Source organism: Ammospiza nelsoni, chromosome 5 (genome assembly GCF_027579445.1).
Source record: "Ammospiza nelsoni isolate bAmmNel1 chromosome 5, bAmmNel1.pri, whole genome shotgun sequence".
NCBI classification, from domain to species: domain Eukaryota; kingdom Metazoa; phylum Chordata; class Aves; order Passeriformes; family Passerellidae; genus Ammospiza; species Ammospiza nelsoni.
Genome location: NC_080637.1, coordinates 20,018,450 through 20,039,965, shown reverse-complemented (window position 1 = coordinate 20,039,965; position 21,516 = coordinate 20,018,450). Strand labels below are relative to the sequence as shown.

General features: G+C 44.0%; 1 protein-coding gene across 1 annotated transcript; it reads right to left on the bottom strand.

The window, feature by feature from the left end:
• Window positions 1–4,796: 4,796 nt before the first annotated feature.
• On the bottom strand, window positions 4,797–19,537 carry SELENOO (selenoprotein O). Its single transcript, XM_059472410.1, has 9 exons — window positions 19,029–19,537; window positions 17,533–17,736; window positions 16,375–16,555; window positions 13,217–13,347; window positions 12,573–12,853; window positions 12,076–12,226; window positions 10,140–10,325; window positions 8,935–9,091; window positions 4,797–8,268 (listed from the first exon to the last, which is right to left on the bottom strand). The coding sequence occupies exons 1-9, from the start codon at window positions 19,535–19,537 to the stop codon at window positions 8,077–8,079; spliced, it is 1,992 nt and encodes a 663-aa protein (XP_059328393.1). The 3' UTR covers window positions 4,797–8,076.
• Between the last annotated feature and the right edge of the window lie 1,979 nt (window positions 19,538–21,516).

Here is a 21,516-nt window from a genome sequence, read left to right as displayed (position 1 = left end):
TTCCTTTTCCCACTTTGGTTTTTTCCCTTATATTGTGAGAAGAGACAATTGAACTTTCAGTATCATAATATGAGAATGCTATAGAGAGGCAGTCAGCATTAAAATACTTTGGTTTTGAGATCCTGAAGTCATGGTTGACTAAAAGGTGGATATATTCATGAGGAGTTTATTGTCTGGTGAGGGGACAGTTATTTAAAGCTACAGGCCTGACTGGCATGTTGCCAGGACTATGGACTATTGAATAAGATTATTTTATGATGTATAGATAGTTTTATAATTTTTTTTCTGAATGAGAAATAAGTATTAGAGACAGAATATACCAGCTGTGAAGTTGACCTGAATGTTTCTGCTCTGATTCCAAAGTCAGTGTCAAAACATGGTCATGACAGTTGCAACATACATCTTCTATGTTGTTTCTTCATCTGTGCTGTATTTAATTAATTCTCTGCCTTTTGTTCTGCAGAAAAGGGGATTGCAAGAGCAAGTGGCTTGCAGACTGAGCTGTTTTGTTGCCTAGGGAGGCAGAGACCTGTTTGTTTACCTGACTTGTTCTTCAGGAATTTACAGAAATGGGTGTGTATGTGCAGGCGTGGCTTTTGGTGCAAACTGATGTCTTGTCCTGAAGCCACTGGACTTCCCACCCAGCATCTTTGGGAGCAGTGTCTGATGTTTGGGACCTTATTGCTTGGCCCTACACTGTTACTGTAGAAAGACACATTGAACACTGTCTGAGTGCTGTGGTTTGCCTGGGGCAGACCTTTAACATAAACACAAGCAGTAACAGACAACAGAGGTGATCATGGAAGCGTTGGTTGGACATATTTAAGCGCTCTTGGAATTCCTCCTTCCAGCAATGATGCTCTAAGTGAGACAGCCCTGGGCAAAGCAAAGAAAGATGTTGTTCTTTTTAAGGAGAGCAGTTCAGGCTGGCGTGAACGGGAGGATGGAGAAGGTCTGGTCGCTGTCCGTAGCCGGACGCGCGGCCGCGCTGCCCCCGCTCCGAGCCCCGTCCCGCAGCCGAGCCGCGCCGCGGGTGCAGTTGCGGGCAGCGCCCTCGAGGTGGCGCCGTCTGGCCGAGGCTGAGCGGGGCTCCCGGGCGGGCGGAGCGGCCGCGCCGGGGCTGCGCTCCCGCGGCTCCGCGGGCCCGGCGGCGCGGGGCATCCCCGGGCAATGGTGTGTGCTGGGCAGAGCCGCTGGGAGCGGAGCAAACTTCCAGAGCCGTCCGGCGAGGTGCTCCCGGCCGTGGCCCCGGCTCCGCGCTGCCGAAACTTCCCTGGTGTCGGGGGGTAAATGGGAACTCCGCCACCCGGCATCCGAGCTGCGAGCCAAAACCGGGGTCGGGACAAAGAGCGTCGGGAATCTTATCCTGTGTCATCGATCCTGTGGCGGGGGACACGACTCCGCCGCCCGCGGGAGGCGGGATGGGGATGGAAGCTCCGCACCCTGGGGGAGACCGCGTTAAACAGCCCCGGCCCGCGCCGGTGATCCCTCTGTGTCCCTGTCCTCGCTCCCGCTCCCCCGGTGCCACAGCCTCAGCCTTCACCGGCTTCCCCTGCTCAGAGATCCCGCGGCCGCGTCTGCCGGCACCGCGCCCCGGGCGGAGCGGCCGTGCCGGGGAGGGCGGTGCCGAGCGCGGGCGGGCGGGCCCGGAGCCGCAGCCGCGACCGGCTGGGGATTCACGTGGAGCCGTTCCGTGCCGTGCCGTGCCGAGCCGAGCCGTGCCGTGCCGAGCCGTGCCGAGCCGTGCTCTGTCCTGCCACGGAGCGTCGCCTGCTTCAGCACCAAGAACAGCTACAAGTGTGTCTGCGCGCCCGCCCCGCCGAGCCGTGCCCTGCCGCGCCCGTCTGAACGCTTTTGTAATTCTGCATTTCCCTCCCTTCTTTGGTTCTACTTTTTTGCCATCCTTAGACGGTTTTCATGCAAGGGAATTCTAAGCTACTTTTTGAGTCAGGGACCGCATTTCACAGTGTTTTTCCAAGAACTGAGGTATGGAGGCCTGAGAGTTCTAAAAGAGAAATAACTAAAAATCTGATCCTTGAGAGGGACTTGTGAAGTCACTTCAGAAAGACGAACTTTTTAATTCATGTTTCTAGGGAGGAGCCAATGAGTGAATACAAAGAGCATCCTAAGTCACCAGAAGGGTCAGACCAGCAGTGTCAGTGCTTGTGACCCTGCTCTAGGGAATCCATGGAGGGATGGAAGAGGCCGCTGTAGAAGGTAGGAAGTAACACAGCTTGTGCTCCTTTGCTAATAGAAGCTCTGAAGGTATTTGAGGTGATTTCAGTTCTTTGGGCAGAGGGTATGGTCAGATATCTGCAGCACGTGAATCCTCAGCCAGCAGCCAACTCCTCTGGTTTATAAAAGCTCACCTGAAGACTGTGGATTCTTACTGTGATTTTACAGTTGCTGGGCCCTGTGTCCACACTGTCCTTGCTCCAGGGTGGCTCCTGGCACCAGCACTGCTCTGGTGGTGAGGTCTGGCTGCCCAGCGGAGCTGGGGCACAGCTCCTGTCCTGGCTCCATCGAGGGGCTGATCCTGCTGGTTTGGCCCGGGACAGCCCTGTGCTGCAATCCCAGTGATGAGCAGGGGTGGAAAAGAGGCATCAGAATATCAGTCCTAAGCTAAGATGCAAACATGGACATGTGCAATGAATGCCATCCTGGAGCATGTTTGAAATTAGGGCAGATTCTTGATATCAAGGAGTGCTGGTTTCAATCACTGGGTGCAAGGAGTCAGGAAAAGGATGCCTTCATGTGCTTCTGTCATGGCAAATGAACAGCACAGCTGCAGGGTTGGAGCTCCCATCAGTTTCTCCTCTTAAATAACTCCAGCCCTTTATCTGCAATTATTTCCAAATTTCCTAATTTTTTAAAGTGTTGAATACAAATTAAAAAAAAAACCCAAGCCAAAAAAAATAATAACAAAGCAACATAATAGCATTTAGAGGTTAAAAAAAAGAAATCTTTTTATCTGATTCTAAATTATTTATTTGATGTTTGTCATTCATTGCTTATTTCATCTTCCTTCAAATGTTCAAGTGTTTTTAAGTTGGTCTGCCAAATAAGATTTAGACTATGGACATTCCAACTAGGAAGTTTTAGGAAAAAAATGCAGAATTGTTTCTTTCTAGATATAAAATTTCTTAGTAAATACATTTTTTTCCTAAATATTTTCCACTTTCAAGTACTTGGCATAGAGGTGATTGACTTCTTAGGACCATTTTGATTATTTGTCAGCAACTCACTGTGGGAAGGGTGGGGGAAGGACTCATTAATGCTGGAGCATGAGCTACCACCAGAACAGGCACCATGAGAACCTAGTCATGAGCTGGTGGTGTGTGCTCTCAGAGCCTGAGCTGCTGTGTGTCTGTCTGCACCTCCCCATGCTCCAGTGGTGGATGTGCCTCACCTGGCTTTGATCATCTACACTGCAGACATTTACATCTGAGTCAGTTGTTTAGACTCTTTTTATAGTTCATGTGGAGAAAAAGACACTTCTGAGGCATGATTTACATGTTTTATTTAGATGTCTATGCTAATACCAGGTGACTCACTGCCTAGAAAGGAGCTATTTCTCTTAATTTCCATGTTTTTCTTTTACACAGGAAGCCTAGGGGAATGTTTTAAATACAGGAGTTTCCATCTTAGATGTTCAAGCATCTCTCTTGAAGACCTGTGCATTTTGCCCAAGAAAAGTCACCTCTGAGAACCCAAAAATGTATTTACATTATTCTTACAGAACAGTTCCAAGAGGAATTATGCTAATAGGGCACACTCACACTCTTCTTCTGATGGATCTGGTCACACAGAGTGACACCATAATGTACCCAACATCAACCTTGTGAACTTACATATCCACTCAGAGAATAACTTCAGGCCAAGTGCTGGGCTGGGTATCTCTCTGCTGCCTGTGTGGACACTGTACGGGAGCCATGGTTTTATGGATATTCTCAAAAATTCCCCTAAACATTTAAAGCCACATCAAAAATGCTCTGCCTGCTCCCTGAGGGTGGGTCTTGCAACATTTAAACTTACAATCACATTTTTTAAAAGGGGTTTTTTTCTTCAAGTGAATATTCATTCAAGATTTTGATGATTCATAGAGCTGCAACTCTATCACTTCTGCAACATGCCATGAAAAGAAATCCCTTGAAGTCTAGACAATGGAAAACAGTTTGTTTTCTGGCTATATAGGCAGTGTTAAACACAGAATCAAAGTTTACCTTATATCAAGCCTTGGGTATGGTTTTTTTTAATCTAGGAGTACAGAGAGATTTTGCACACTTAGCTTAGAAAATGTGGCTTCTCCCCCTGGTTTTCTGCTCCCCTGTTAATCAGGCATCTGCTGCAAGAATTGCACAAACAAAAATGGAGCAGTCTGTACTCATGTCTGTCTGGAGCTTTATCCCAGCCTCTCATGTCCTTTGATTTACATGGCATGTACCTGTGCTGCACACAGAGTGGCTGCATCCTTCAGTTCCACAGCTGATGTCAGGGTGAGGGAAAGGAGAGGTGTTAGGGGGAAGTGGCAGGACCAAATGCAAAATTTGTGTACAGGTGAGAGGAACTGAGAACTGCACTGCACACTAAACACCTCCCACTGTCAACACAGGAAGCATGAAGCCAAATGACAAGATGTAACCATGTAACCAAGGTAGTGGCAGCATTATTTAGAATTCAGACTGTGTGATCATACACTGGATGTGACACCATTGTGAAACCCTCCTGTTGGGTTCACATCTGTGATCAGTGTTGTTACCAGCAAAACTTTCAAGAAATAGGCATTAAGAAAAATATTAAAATTGCTATTTTAATTAATTTTAATAAAATAATAAAATCTATAGCACTTATTTGGAAAAAAAAAACCAACAAACCCAACCCAGAAACAAACAAACAAAAACCCCAAACCCACACAACATTCCAAAATAAGAGCTGACATTAAAACGTTCTGCAACTGTAGATTTACAAGCTCATGAAGCAGAGTTATGGTGAGATCTTACCCCAAGTAATGAAAGGAGTCCCACTATCACATGAGACTGTCCAGAGACTCATCTCCAACAGGTTCTCATTTCAGCTTTGTAATCTGGGTGCCACTTGATTTTATGTGAGGGTACTTCAGGATATATGGTATAGCCACATACATGGCTTAGCATATGGTATAGGCTAAGTCTGTGGAAATACTTGATCAGAAAGCTTTTGATAGGAAGAGTCACCACTTCATTTTGAGCACAACTCCATGGTTTTTATATAAACAGAATATTTGGCCAGTAATAAATACTATTTTCAGAACCTATTGCAAATACAAGCAGTAGAAATCAAGAAGCAAATTATGATTTAAGTATTTAGATTCCCAAATGCTGTAAGCTGCACTCCCTTCTCTCTGAGGAACTGAGCTAAGTGATAACATTCTAGTGATAATAATTGTGCTGCTGCTTAACCTCCTGCTTCTACACTGCTCCAGAAACAAGAACAGAAGGAACTCACTATCATCAGGGATCAAACTATGACCCACCTGCAGAAATGAGAGTGCTGGAAGAGCACAAGCATTCCACTTGGCTCTGGACCATCATGCTTCTTCAAACACAAAGCCCTGATGTTACTCATGCCCTGGGGAACCGAGCAGTTGGATGTCAGTGCAGCTGAACATGTGAAAACCTGAGTTTCTACTGCTGGTGAACATCTGTCAGACATACAACTTTACTGAGTGGCACACCAAGGGGCTGCATTAATCATTCCAACCCTGGAAATTGATTGCAAAACCTCTTGCACTTGATTGACATGTGAGCAAAGAGTATTTAGCAGCAAATAGCACTGTGTTTGCAGTTCTCACTGTACAATTCATTTTCCCTTTTAAAGATAAGATAATTGCTTGTAAATTATTTCAAAGTATCTCCTCCTGTGATTTTGGCAATATAGGTGCACAATAATTTGGTAGTTAATCCAAATTCTTGCATGTCCAAACACACAGTTATAATATTCTCCTTCTCTGTACCACTATTAATAGAGATCTACTCAACCCCCCCAAATTATTATTAGAATGCTGTTAAACAGACTTGATACTTTAGGCATGGTTAAGAATCATTACTTTTTACACCATTTTGGTCAGGAAAAAGCTTGGACAGAGCTCCTCTAAAACTCTGTTCCCCTCTGTGTCCCAAAAGAAAAGATATAAACTGAGAAACAGAATCAGCACAGTCATGTTGATCAGTTTGGAGCAGCTTCTCCCCCCTCTGTTACTCCCTTGTGGAGCAGGCACATTGTAAGAGAGCACAGGTTCTGCAAGGGGATGTCTCAAGTGTATTGCAAATTGCCAGCACACTTTCCCTCCCTGATGCAATCCTGTTTACCCAGCACTGACTTTCTCTTAAAGTTTCTATTAAATGGTTTGGTTTCAGTAACCCAAATTTAAAGGAAGGATAATCCTCAATGAAAACTTCGAATTCCCACAAAAATGGATTATTCCCAGCAGGCCTCTTTCAACTACACCATTCTTCCATGGGCTAGGTAATACACCTAGTCTGTCCTTTCTTTAAGGACTCCAAAATCCCAGAGAAAGTGCTGTGCTTGTCAGAGATCACAGTTCATCACAAATCAGTTCCTCCAGCTCCAAGACAGAGAAAATGTTTACATTCAAAGCATGCCCTATGTCCTGTGACAGTGAGGAGGATAGTCCAACTGACTATTAGTACAGTTGGAAAAGCAACAGTCCAGCTGTTCTCCATGTCTGCTGACAGCTCATACTGAGGAAGACTTAAAAAAACCACAATTCAACCCAAACTGGTAACAAGTTTGTATGGGGGTAGCAGAAGAATTTCTTTAAAGACACATAAATCACAAGTGTGAGACAGTGGTCTCTTTGGAAAGAGAAGCCTTTGCATTAAACCAAACCTTTCAGGTGTCTGAACTTGTAACAAACAGAAACTCAGAAAGCTCAGTAACAACTAACTACAGAACAACTGTGATGATGTGACAATAATGGCAACCAACCTTCCCCTGGAACCTCAAGTGAAGCATTTTAAGTAACTTGTGAGCAAGTCAGCTCCTCCTCTCGTCCCACATCCTCCAGCATCTTTTACCCCAGCTCAAACAGCACGTTCCTAAATGACAAACTTCCAGCTTGAAGACTTTCAAGAACCATGGAAACCAACTAAACAGTGCAAGAGTAGAGAAGGATTGGAAGAACCCCACTGACCAGTGTCATGAGCAGGTACCTCACCTGCCACACTTCTCAAACAGGCAGACTCTGTTAGAAGCACAGAAATAAATACACAACACACCTGGATTTGAGTGCTGGGGTAGTTCAAGGCTCAAGCTAATTTGGCTTATGGATCCTGCCCAAGGCAATTGGGTTACAAACTGCACTCCTGAGTTTACTAGATATTTATGGGTGTTGTGTGCAGACATACTGAACCTGAATAAATTTCATCACCAAGTTTTCAAGTGCAGATGTATATAATCTCCCTTAATTCTGCTCTTAAAAAAATTCAATTGCTCCCCCCAAATTCTAGCCTGCACACATTCTCAGAAAATAGATAATGATTAAATACCAATCTGAAGGTTCAGAAGAAATGAACTACTTAATTAAATGAAACACAGCTTCAAAACAAGCAACAATGAATCTGTTCCTCCATTAAAGAAGACTAAAAGTTTCTGCATAGAGAAAGCAGTAAATAAATACCACAAGTACTATTAGTTAAGACATCAGACAAAAACAGATCAGATTCCTGACTTGCTATTTTTGTCTTCACATAACAACAATTCCATTTGGATGATTGAAGTTCAGCCTACATCAAGATAAAATACTGCTTTTGACTTGCACTGTAGTGAGGATAAAGGAAAGACTTTGGGCCTTTAAACATTTATATTACTGATGTGTATGGACCGTTGATTGTCACTGGTCTGTTCCAAGATCCACAACTGCTTCAAATTAAGCACAGCTGAAGACTGCTGCAGATGCATCCAAATGTAGTGTTGTTTCAATAACTTAATAGCACTTTGATGTTTGCCTTGCTGAATTCTTCACTGCTGAAGGAGGATCAGAGTCTTCAGTTCACAGCAAAAAACAAAGCAAGGCAGTTATGAAGATCACGTAACGCAGAGCTCCGAAGCCCAGAGCGGAGGTTTGCTGCAATAGGATTGTTTGCTTCTGCTCTCCTGAGAACAAGCAGCTGCAGCAGCTGCTCCCTCCTCTTCTGCATCCTCCTTCACCTCCTGGAACCCTTCTGCTTCTTGGAATGGATGTTCTAAAAGTTTCAGTACATTTCTTACCTAGAGAGAAAACATAGCATGGTTGTTAAGAATTTAGGAAGTGAAGACAAAATGATATGGAGAAGAACCTCATGCCAAATAATGAGCAAGTGTATTGTACCTAATACATGAACTCCAGACAAGCCAAATGTTAAACAGATGAACAATATATATAAGATGCAAACTGTAAAACTGAACCTGGCTGAGTTTGTATGTGTATGGAACTCAGGCTCAAATAACTTGAAATGCAAATATTAAATACAAATTCTTATATAATTTCTCAAAATAAATAATTTTCCCATATTCTCCATGTAATGTTCCAGATGCTGAGGGTGAAAGTTGTAAATTTTAAAAGATAACATTTTCCAGAAAGGAACAAGTGAAAATTAATTCCTAACTTCCTTCCAAGCCACTCTCAGGACAGTAAAAGCAGTGTACATGCTTTGTCCTGAGGTCAGCCTACACGAGCTGGTGAAGTTCAGATTCAGAGTTTTGACTCCATTATTTGTACTGCAGACCTTAAAATTACAGTGACAATAAAAACAATAGAGATCTCCTGAGCAGTGAATTCCCAATGCCCTTACTGCCCAAGATTCCAGACTAAATTTTGCCTGGTATAATGTCAGTCATTGACAGCACCACTACACATCCACACAAACCTAGAGAGAGAGAGCAGTAATAGCATACCTCTGAGAAATCCCCATTTTCAGCTGCTTCTATGGCATTCTGGGCAATGTAATTCCTCAAGATATATTTTGGATTGTTTGAATTCATGACCTTGACATGCTCAGTGTTCCAGGCATCAGCATTACCAACACTTTCTATTTCCTTCTGCAAACGGACTCTGAAATTAAGCAGGTGACAACGACTGGTTTTTACCAAGAACCACATGTAGAAGTGGACACATTTTCTTGTTTTGAGATACTTAACTTGCAGTTCTTAAAAAATACTACATCATCTATAATCCTCTCAGTTTATAAAATGCAGCATGACAAGAGAAGAGAAAACACACTTAGTTTAAAAGCAGTACTAGGGACAGTCAGCAGGTCCTGACACAGCTCAAGGAAGTGGCACAGCACAGCTTTTCTGTTCTCTAAAGTCAGATGAAGACACAGGATATGGTCTGTTCTGCATTGCTCTGCAATGACTGACACAGTCAGGTCTTTTCTTTCAAGTATTTCTATATTGTTTATTGGTTAAAGTGTTTGCTGTTCTGGTAAAAGCACAAGGATGCAATACAGCAGAGGCAGTTTGAGGTACTTTCTATCAGTTAAAGAACTTTCTCAGCCCTGCTGGAGAACAAGATCACAGACAGCCAGGAAAGGAAAGATCTGCCCTAATCCACATACAGAGTACAAAAAGTTAAAGCTGTATTCAGGGGTTTTCTTAAAAAAAAAAAAAAAAAATCTCCTGCTAACACTTTTTAGGCTTTAGACAAGTCTGGATATTTGTTTTTCCTGGCCATGATTTCTGTTTTTACTCTTTGATTAAGAATACTTGCTTTCTATATTAACACAAATTTCAAAGGATAGAATGCTTAGAGGTCAATCAGTTGTAGTTACTGAGCACTTAAAAGTTCACAACTGGAATTAGTCTATGTCAGAATCAATATCAACACTGGTGAAGCACTTTTCATACTAGAGTTGATGCCTGGTGATTTCTACATCCTCACACTACTTCAAAATTTAGTAAACAAAGTAAAAAGATGACCTTGAACTTTCACAGCAACAAGGACACTGATCATGGCAGTAGATAATATTCTCCAGTTGCATGCCCTCCTCACCTTCCTAATCTGTATTGGAGACTTAGTGTCTTTTGTGAGACATGCACATTGTTCTCAAAATGCAGAAATACAATATCAATAGTGAGATATCAATACTGAGAAACTTTACCTGTATTTCTCCAGCCATTCCTTCCAGTGTCTTTTATTTCTGCTAAGTAAATCATCTGCTGTTAACTGCTGCAGTTTGGAGAACTGTTCAATGCGTTCCAGCTCTTTATTTATATTAGCTTTTGTTCCAATTAATGCTAACAGCTGAGGGTTAGACTGAGCCAACATCAGCATCATTGACAGCTGTCTGGGAACAAAAAGAACAAACAAAGTTAGATACTAAAGTTGAGCTGCTCATCAAGAACCATCTCCTTGCAATCAAAGTAGAAACAAAAACATTCACAACTGGGATTTCACTAGAGAGGTTAAGTAACAGAAATTCATAATTAGCAAAACAACTTTTATTATAAATGATCCTAATTTCACTGTTTCTTCTCCCTTCTTCAGTGTGTTTAATTCATATTCCTGTGGTATATAAAGTGCAGACAGTAGATTTTCAAAATTACTGGTTTAGTTGCACAATTCTTATCAAAATACCCTTTGAACTTCAAAAGGAATTTGCTTAAAAATTTTGATCTTATTTAGATTTTACGATAATACAGAATTCACAGGTTTTGTTGTTTGAAGGTTTTTTTTATTTCTTTAAAACCTATTTTTGCCAGTACTAATAAAAACCTAAATGATATGGGGAAAAATACTTCATTTAAGTCCCATGAGACCAACACTGTGTTTGACTTTTTTAATTAGCCAGTCTAAATCACAGATGAGAACTGCTTTCTGGTAATAAATTCCACACAATATCCAGACTACTCTGCTGCAGGTTTGACTACGATTGCATCTTTTAATATTTCACTGTGTTAGCTGGTGCTGTACAATAGCTCCACCTTAGTTTGCAATACTATGCTAGCTTTCATTTTTCCTGAATTAATAACTGCAGCATAGCATAAAGTAAAATAAAAACCCAAAGAGTTGCAGCATATCAAAATACAAAGTGTTTTTATTTCCTCTGTGAATCCAGTTTTAAGCAAAGGACAAAAGAAACATTTCTCCTGGCTTCAAAATAGACAACTCATTATATCAAGTTATATTGTCCTACTTTCAGTCAGCAGAGATAAGCCAGGTGCTTTGATTTCTGAGTTTATATAAAGTACTATTGAGACCTGATGTACACATCTGATATGCCTAGATCTGTGATATCAAAGGGCTGGGATTAAAAAAGAAATCAGTCATGCACTCACACTAACACAGTACTATTCCCCTCCAAAATGTCACATCCCTATCATGATGACCTATAGCTACTTTTCATGTTTCTCTAGTCCTGAATGCAGTGTATTTAAAAAATACTGTCCCATCTCTACCACAAAAGCTATCTCTGTATTGTGCTATCAACACACAGCAAAAGCTGAAAAATTTGGTGGGTTCATCCTTCATGGAGCACTTACTTAAAGAAGGCAGGGGGAAGGGAGAGAAGTATACCCAAAATATCTTTAATTTTTTTCCCCGTCTGCAAAAAGTGAAAATTTGCTCCAGTCACTGCAGTAGTTGAACATGAGTTATTATTTTTCCAGGCTCAGAGTAGCTGGGCTGCAGAACAAACAGGACATGGACTACACTACCTAAAGGTTATCCTGAGGCCAGAACTTCAGCACTTGAAAGTGACTTTTTGCTGAGAGTACACTAGCAGAACACAGCAGCATTGTAGCTCAAACCCATTTCTTCTGTAAAATACTCCCATATCACTTCATTATTTGGCACTCTCATTGCCTCAAGTCAGCAGAAACAGGGAAGGAAATGAAAAAAAAAAAGACCAAGCAGAAGCTCAGACAACTTTAACTCAAGAGCCAACTGCTGAAAGTCACTGTGTGTATCATGGTGCATCTTCTTAACAGTGACATTTCCAATCTCAAAATCAGTGAGATATTATATACCATGCAGAGTTCATTATGGTTATAATGAAATTAAAAGCAAAAACCAAAAGCATTTAAGCAGAGTAATACCTTGGATCCATCTGTGGTTTAAAAACAACTTTCAACTCTTCCACAGAAGCACACTGACTTGTAAGCTCTTCTAAGAAATCTTCAAATTTTGAAGGATCAATGTCTACTGAGAATGAACTCAGCAAGTAAAAAATATTTGTGAAGTCTCCAGCTGAAAAAATTAACTTTATTAGTAATGCAACTAATAAATCAGCAGGAAAGCAGTTTCCATACCTCCTTCTACCTCCTCCCCCAGCAGTACAGGTCACCATTCTAAAGAGGCAAATAAACTGTTCTCTCAGTGAGGGTGCAAATGTGAGACAGGGGCCCCGCATTAGGCAACAACTACTCCACAGCTCACAATAAGGTAATTATTTTCAGCTTTTTGTTCTTCTCCCAGATAACAATGTAGCTGCACAAGGCTACTTTCTTTTAAGGTCAAGATATAAATTGTGTTTTGATTTGATAATAGATTCTGACAGGCTATTAAATAAGCACCTTCTGTGCTGTTCACCAACCTGTGAGATGCATGGTTTCAAGCAGTTCAGACACCAGCTTACTGTCTTCTTCTAATTCCAGTTGGATTAGGCCTAGTTTTTTTCTCATCTTCTGCAAATAGTGTTTCTCAAATTCTGCATCATATTCCTCTTCCAGGATGAGTTGGCTTATTTCCAAGGGCAGCTCTGGAACTAAAGCTTCAGCAAGTTTCCCCAGGTTCCACTTGCAAATCTCTGGCTGTTTGTTGTAGGCATAGCGCCCTGTGTTATCAGAACCATTGCACACGTGCTCAGGGTCGTACCTACAGGAGAAGAAACTGTCAGCATTCTTCTGCTCACCTGGACACCAATACTGGGAGAAGTAGTACTTTTATTATTTTAGTCTGCTCTAGGTATTAAAAAATTGGAAGGAAACAACCCTTGATTCTTTTCCCAAAGCCACAGGCTACAAGAACAGTCTAACAGCTGAGATGCTGTGAACACAGTTGCAACTACATTGACAAGAAGAATTACAGGAGAACTAGAACTACCTCGATCTCCTTTGCCGTGAAGATAATTCAAGAATCTACTTTAGAATTAAAATATTAAAGCAACCATGAACACAAGGATTGTCCTGCAAAGTAAGAACAACATACCCACATTCCCACCAGTGATGCCCCACTGACCTGTCCATAAAGCCAAAAGGGCCATAGTCAATGGTGAGTCCAACAATGCTCATGTTATCTGTGTTCAGCACGCCATGGCAAAACCCCACACACTGCCACTCCGCAACCAGCCTCGCCGTGCGCCTGGTGACCTGAAAGAAAGGGCCTGGTGTTCATTTGGCACCACAACAACCTATTTCCAACACATCCATGTATTTCCTAGCCTGAACTGATGTTTCTACAGCTCCAGTGGAAGCAGATTCTGGCACTATGCACACAAACATCTTAAGCACAGTTTGCCCCTCTCCTCCTGTTTCCATGCCTCCCATTTCCATGTGCATCCACTTCTCTCCTTCCATGCTTGACTGGCCAGTCAACTGAACAGCTTTCAAATGCTCTGGGGACAGGACACTGAAATAAACTGTTTGACATCAGACCTGCATACTAGTGTAGTCATTATACTAATATATTATTTTGCCTAATATTAATTTTAAAGAGTAACTACAGGCAGGAAATCACATCAGCAAGCGTTGTATTTTGGTTTACCTCATATGTAGGGGTGATTTACAGGGAGGCTAAAGTGCTGACACAAAAAACCTATTCAGTGCAAAGAGGTTTTAGCACTGATAAACATTTATCTCCATGTTGTGAGAGTGGAAATAAGACTACAAGATTAAATGAAAGTATTGCAAGAATGATGGTTTTATTTAAATACAATTCTTCACCAAATGCATGTTTCATTAGTAATTTTCCACTGCTGAACTGAGAACTATTTGTATGGAATAAAATCACTGCATGTGCCCCATCCTTCAAATAAATAGTGTAATATTTTAAAGCAGTTCTAATTATTTAAATACATTAACCCACCTGGCAACTACAATACTAAAAATCTACAAGTCAGAAGCTAACATGGTTTTTAAATAAAACTAGTTGCAAATACTTTATTAAATTGCTGTAAGTAAAAATTTTGTATAGCCATTCACTAAAAGTTAAATCAAATTATTTTCATAGATAAAATAATTTTTCTTCCCAAACAGCTAACAATGCACAGAAATTCAAAACAACTATTTGCTCCATGCTGCAGTGTAAGTGTATTCCATTAAGGTTCAAAAACAATTGAACAATTGTTCAATTAGATGTTTCTATGCCTTTGTGTTCAAATACAGAATTTTTCTACCTTTTTTTAAAAAAATACATAAGTCAAGTAAAGGAGAAAAATTAGACAAATCTTGCCCTGACAGGCAGTGAAAACCACAAATGATGCATGAAACACAACCTCTTGGTCTACCTTGAGATCCCACACTTGTATTTTTTCCAATATTCTCATGGTAGGTACTTTACACATCTTTCCTGAATGCTGATTCATGGGGCAGCTGGAAGCCAGCAGCCAGCTGCATGTGTCCAAAACTGATTACCTAGGCCATGACCCAGTAAGAGAAGCACACCCTGCACAACGGCTCTGTGCCAGGAAAATGTAAAATTTAAAAATAAAAAATCCTGGCCACCAGGGTTGGGCTGAAAGCACTCCAGTGGTAAGGCAGTCTTTGTATGGATGCACTGCACACCACCAGGGCTCTGGTGAAAAGAAATCCCCCTGATGAGAGTGCCCAAAAGCAACTAAAGCTTGGGTGACACTCAAAGATGAGTATATTGATAATGAAGAGACAGCTCTGCATCCTCTTTAACCTTTATTATTTTTGATCAACATTTTTCTACAGCTAGACAAACCAGAAGGCAAGTATGGTGTGTGTATAGATGAGACTGTCAGCTGAAGGACATGCTCATTTAAATTTAGGAAACAGCTACAAATTATTTGAGAAGTACAGATAATGATGTCTGCTTTCTAGGCAGTGCTGTGAAATGCAATCACATGCAATGCAATGTACTTTTTTCTCCATTTCCTCCACAGTGCAGAAGGAATGACAAAACAAGATAGAGCTGAAGTGACAGCAGTTCCCTGTAAATAGATGTGTTTGTTCAATTAAAAAAGGACTGGGGTGATTTTCAGGTGGAGGAAAGTCTGGAAAGTCTCCACTAAGGATGAGAGAGAAAACATGAGGAGGCAATGATAGCACAGACATGGAGTGGGGATAGGCAGTGGCACGAGGAGCACAACAAACAAAAAATGGATCTGTGGAAACAAGCAAAGGATGCTAGGAATACAGGTGGGGGGAAGGAGAAGGAAACCAGTAGTAACTGGGCCAGGAAAAGCAGCCAAAAGCAGGAAGAGGCAGGACTGAGCACACACACACACACATCACAATGATCCCAAGTCCCATGACTTCTGTTCCATCCGGAAGCAAACATGCCACCACTACAGAGCTGGACACAACAGAGTGAGTGACAAGCCACAGCTCTCCTCATCAAACCAAATTGTTCACACACAAAGGACTTGTCCAGAAGAGTTAAATTCTTTGGAACATAGTGGTGAACCAAGCCACAGCTGGCTTTGCAGAATTAATGCAATATGCACAGGTTGTGGTAAAGAAAAAAAAAAAAAGGGCAAGAAACCAAACTCTGGAATGTCAGCTGTCAAGTCTGGGTTTTGACCTCTTATCAGTCTGGTATGAAAGTGCATCATGCTGCAGCCATTCCCTCAGTCCATACCAGACCATTTCAGGTTTCAAAGCACCACAACAGCTTTCAGATAGATTAGTCAAGTATTAGACACTGATATTTTTTAATTACTCTTTTTGCTGGCCAGTTATAAAAGTGCTCAACTGCCTTTTAACATTTCAGTTCTAAAGTCTGAAGTTAAACTGATTTGCAGACAACATTCCTGTTCATAATCTGGAAAATGAGACTCAGCATCTCAGTATTTTACAAAATGATGCCCTGCAAGTAATGTCTCAGCACCATCAAGTCATCATCTGACAGTCAGAGCCAGAACTCCTTCTCCCAGTCTAAGACAGTCCCAGAAAATGGAGACAAGCCTTCAGAAGCTCCCCCAACGCAGGGAAATCGTGATTTACCATTAGGAAGGTTACACTGTTTCCACTGGTTAGATCAATATCAACACTGTTTTCATCAATAAGGTCTACTAAGAGTGCTTTCTTCAAAGAAGAGTCCAGACATTTGAGTGATACAAAGTTCTAGCTGACTCCAGTCATCTGTGCCTGCAGATGGACTTCCTCAAGACGACTGGTATGGATTTATGAAGAGAATCTGATCTTCCTTACCTCTTTGAAGAAAGCAGCATTCCTCTGAACAGTGTTGTCTGAATGAGCCTCCTGGATTTCTGGGTAGAAAGTGCTGATCACATAATCGAGCATCTGTATTCGAATGTCATTTCGGTTCACGCTGGGGCCCTTCCGTCCTGTGTACTCATCAGGGGGCTTAAAAATTTCAAAAGAGCCAAACCTGTTTCAAAATGAAAACATGTTTGAGAATTATCTGATACTATTAACATAATTTGATATTGCATGTAATAAAAACATTTACTGCTATTGCAGTAACAGCACATCATCTCCTAACATCAATTCTTAGGTGACTGAGAGAAAAGACCTGCAAGATTCCTGCACTGAACGTGGTGGGGCTCAGTGACTTGGGGAAAGGAAGCTCCTACATCCACATGGACCTAAACTGACCAACTCTGCCAGTACTCAACAGCAGCTCATTAAAGTTCCTTACAACTACTCCTACTGAAAAATTTTTATCCTGCAGGTATGTAGAAGTTGTACTTATTTTAAATACTAGACTGTACATCAAGCATACCAAATATATTTTCCAGCTATGTAAACACACAGGAATGCACACAAATATACACATACATATGAAAGCACATATTCCTCATACCTCACCTTCCTCTAATTTTCTGTAACCTTAGAGGAAGCAATGCAACTTCCTGAAATGCCTAATAGCTTCTGCTGGAGCAGGAACCTCATACACTTCTCAGGCAGGGAAAGTACCCCCAAACTTTCACAGAACTCAGTAGAATTTTCACAGAACTTTACAGAACTTCACTTTCACAGAACTTTACATTAGAACTGGAATTAAGGATGGAGGTATAATACACCACTACTACTACTATTAAAAAGAAAAAATCATGTATTCTGTACAGGAATAAACACGAAAAATCTCTTCTCCTAAGTCTACAGAACTTAATTCTTCTTTCTACCAGGCCAGCATTCCTAGTATTTATCTGTCTCTGTGCAAAGACAGCAGCCCATCCCATCTGCTGAGCAAGAAAAGCAGTTTCCTACAGCCCAGCAAAAGAAGTTCCAAGCCTCCAGAACAAGAAACACAAACGGTGCTGTTAGAGAAATACACTTTAGAAGACTGCTTAGTTTTAAAGGAAAAAAAACAAAACAAAACTGATCAACAGAATAGGCTCCTACCTTATAAATGTAGAGGCTATTCTCAGAACGACTGTACACCTTTCATGTTTTGGGTTCCCATCATAAAAGACGTCCCGAAGGACTCTGGAGTCGGAGGTGACGCAGGTGCCGGCGCGGGTGGTCGGGATCCCCAGGTGGAACATGGCCTCGCTGCACAGGAACTCGCGGATGCTGGAGCGCAGCACCTTCCGCCCATCCGCCTGCCTGCACCAGGGACACACGGACAGGATGAGCCTCTAAGGCACCAACTCCTGTCTCCTCTGCAGCAGCACAGAAATAAAAGCCTAGGAGAAACACACTCTGTCCATGGCCCCAGAAGAAAGCAGTGGCAGATGTGAGAAGCTGGACCTTCAAACTTCTGTTAAAGTTCAATTAGATGGACACAACAACTTGCAATGAAGAGCACACATAACAGAATAAACCTTCCAGGCACACATATCCCTTCTAATCATTAACTATGTTTGTTTTATTGATGCAATACTATTTAATTTTTTTTAATTTGGACAGGTATAGCTATTTAATTGTATATCAACTCAGCGGTTTCCTCTTCATTAAATGAAATATAATGAAAAATATTACTTTGAATCTTTCTGGATAAGCAATCTAGAAATGTGGTCCTAAATATGAGCATGCACAACAGCTACACTAAAAAAAAATAAAGAGACAGACAACAAACTAGCTTATTTAATGGATACTAAGCAAATGGAACAGACACAGGTGGTTCTCAGCCCATACTCCCAGCACTTCCAAAGCCACAGGCAAGCAGGAGAGCTGCCCAGGGCAGACCTACAAAGCTACCGCCATATCTGGGACTTTCACTGAGATTTCCTTAACCCTCACAGACCTGAAGAAGGCCTTCAGAGGACCACATACATGAAACTAAAGTGTTACCAAGATTGTAGGGCTGGAACAGACAACACAGGAAATGCAAGTGGGAAAAATCACCTGAAATATTTAAAGTGTTTAAAGGCTAATGTGACTAATGCAGATACCCATCCCTTGCAGGGATTTGGCCAGTACGCCTGGCCAAATCTGGGGACTTTTCCACTATTGCTTCCACAGCTGGGAAGAGTGGAAAGAAGGACCAGCAGGACCAAAACGCCCAAATTCAAATACCATCTGTGTGGGCAGCAATTACACACTGCTCTCCCCACTGTCATCATGGCCTGCATCCTCCCAAAGGGAGAAACCGCAGGGATTACCAGGGTTATCCTTGGAGGATAACCAGGGACAGAAGTAATGTGCCACCTGAACGATGCAGTGAGATGCAGTTACACACTTGTTTCCCAGTGGAAAACTTTGCCACCTCCTGATCTGGCATTTAAGCACTACACTCGCTGCTGCCAAAGGTAAACAAAAAACAAATAACCACGAGGGCTTAAGAGACGACCTTTGCCTCAGGGAATGACCCTCAGCACGGCTCCAGCCCCTCGCTAATGCGATCTGCGGGCCGCCGAGTCCCTCCCCGTGCTCCCCGCACACCGCCCGGGCCTTACCGGGAAAACGGGGTGATGCCGGCGCCCTTGAGCTGGATCTCCCAGCGCTCGCCCCGCGGGCCCAGCACCTCGCCCAGGTACATGGCGGCGCCGTCGCCCAGCTGCCCCGCGAAGCTGCCGAACTGGTGCCCGCAGTAGCAGTGAGCCGCGGGCTCCGCGCCCGCCGGCACCCGGTTCCCGCTGAAGAACAGCGCGGCCTCGGCCTCGGCCTCCTCCGGGTCGGCCGCGGGCGCCTCCAGCCCCAGCAGCGCCAGCGCCGGCAACGACATGGCCACGAGCCGCGGGTTCTGCAGCGGGCTGGGCCGCACCCGAGCGAAGCAGGCGCCGGGCACGGCCCGCGGGCCGCTCTCCTCCGAGCCGTCCACGGGCAGCGAGCGCAGAGCCAGGTTATCGAAGCGCAGCGCGCCCAGCCAGCCCCCGCCGCCCTCGGGCCGCTGCATGGCCGGGCCCGACGCCTCCCGCAGCAGCCGCGGGCCGAAACGGCGGGCGCTGCGCAGCACCGAGGCCATGCGGCCAGGCCGGGGGCGGTGCTGCGGCCAGTCCCGCCCATGGGGACAGCCCGGCCGTGGGCACAGCCCGCCCATGGGCACAAGCAGCGCGGCCGTGGGGCCAGCCCGCTCATGAGACAGCCCGCCCATGGGGACAGCCCGGCCGTGGGCACAGCCCGCTCATGAGACAGCCCGCCCATGGGGACAGCCCGGCCGTGGGCACAGCCCGCCCATGGAGACAGCCCGGCCGTGGGACAGCCCGCCCATGGGCACAGACAGCCCAGCCGTGGGCCCAGCCCGGCTGTGGGCACAGCCGGCCCGTGGGACAGCCCGGCCGTGGGCACAGACAGCCCGCCCGTGGGGACAGCCCGGCCGTGGGCACAGACAGCCCGCCCGTGGGGACAGCCCGGCCGTGGGACAGCCCGGCCGTGGGCACGGACAGCCCGCTCGGAGAGCCGAGAGCGCGGCCAGGCCCGGCGGGTAAAATTGCTCCCCGGGCGGAGCAGCGCAGCCAGCCGGTCGTGGGGATGCTGGACCCACAAGAAGAAAAAAGATAAACGAATGTATGCCACAAGTCAGAACTTATTCAGAATGCGCCTGTTTTGTGTTATTTCAATTAATAGCAGCCACCACAGTGGTGGGTCAAGACCAAACCCCCCAAGGCTCGCACATTTACTTTCTCTGAAGGGTCTAGTGGACGCCTCCACTCAAAGCCGGACACAGCAGGTAAACCATCTGCAGACAGTAGATGGCACTAAATTATTACTATTAGTTGTACTTTCCAACTGAACTCAATCATGAGTCTCAGCTCTAAAGAACTGGGGTGTAACCATCGCAGAGAGGCAACATGGTGATGGCAGCAGGGAGAGGGAGAGGAGCTGCCCAGTGGCAGGTGATGCACACCCAGAACCCTGTTGCATTTGTACAGACCTGAGCAGCCTTGCCAGGCTTGCCCACACAGCTCTCCTGCAGGCCCTGGAGAAAGCAGATGTGCAGCTTAGCTGCTGCAGAGACACATCACAGTAATAACCAGCCTGCTCTAATCAAATATCACTTTTCATTACTTTGTCCAGTTTGTAAATCATCTCTGTAGCCAGAATCAGGGACTGATCTTACCACTGAAATAATGTCACCTAGCTGGGATAATTTTTTTCCACTTTCCCTCACACATTAGTTATGATACACAAGTATCTTGGATTAAGGCAAGAGCGAAAGGAGCTGTGTGCATCTTTCCCCCTGCCCCTATCATCACTAGAGCTTTTCCTGCACAAACCAACAGATAAAACATCCAACAAGCAAAAGTGTTTGCTCACTTTGCAGCACAGTCACTCCCAGCAGGGAGCTACCAAGGAGGAGCCAGAGCCAGGTCAGGCGTCAGGACTCAAAGGACAAGGGCTTGTGATGGAAAAGAGTACACATCCCCCAGCTCCCAGCCTTTTCTCTGCTGTGAGTGAGGGTAAGGGTAGTCCCATCTTTGCCGCTGTTGCCTCCCTGGAATACAGAAAGCTCCTCTCTGCAGCAGGCACAAGGCAAATGATGGAAGGAGAGGATAACTACACAGCCCCCAGCCAGCTTCTTCAGCTGGGAGCAGCTGAACAGGAGAGCTGCTTCAGCTGTTCCTGGAGTCCTCCCATACACACACGGACACACAAGACCTGCTGGTGTGAGGATATGCACAGCTGGTGCATTTTTGCACCCAAAGAGACAGTAGACTGATTTCAGGTGTGTATATCTTTGGAGCTACTTTTGTCCTGTGCTTAATGTCTTCCATGTGTCCTCTTTCTACAGCATGGGCTTGGTCCCCCACTGAAGTCTGTCCATCAGTCAGCCCCACATGAGTGACCCTTCTCCTGCCAACACTTAAAAACTCCCACATCTTACAAAAATGTCAGTCTTAAAACACTCAAGTCTAAAATTAAAGTTTATTTCAGTTTTAAAAAGAAATAGGGAAATACATACATGAGTATCTTAAGAGTTACACCAGTGGGAACGTGATGTTT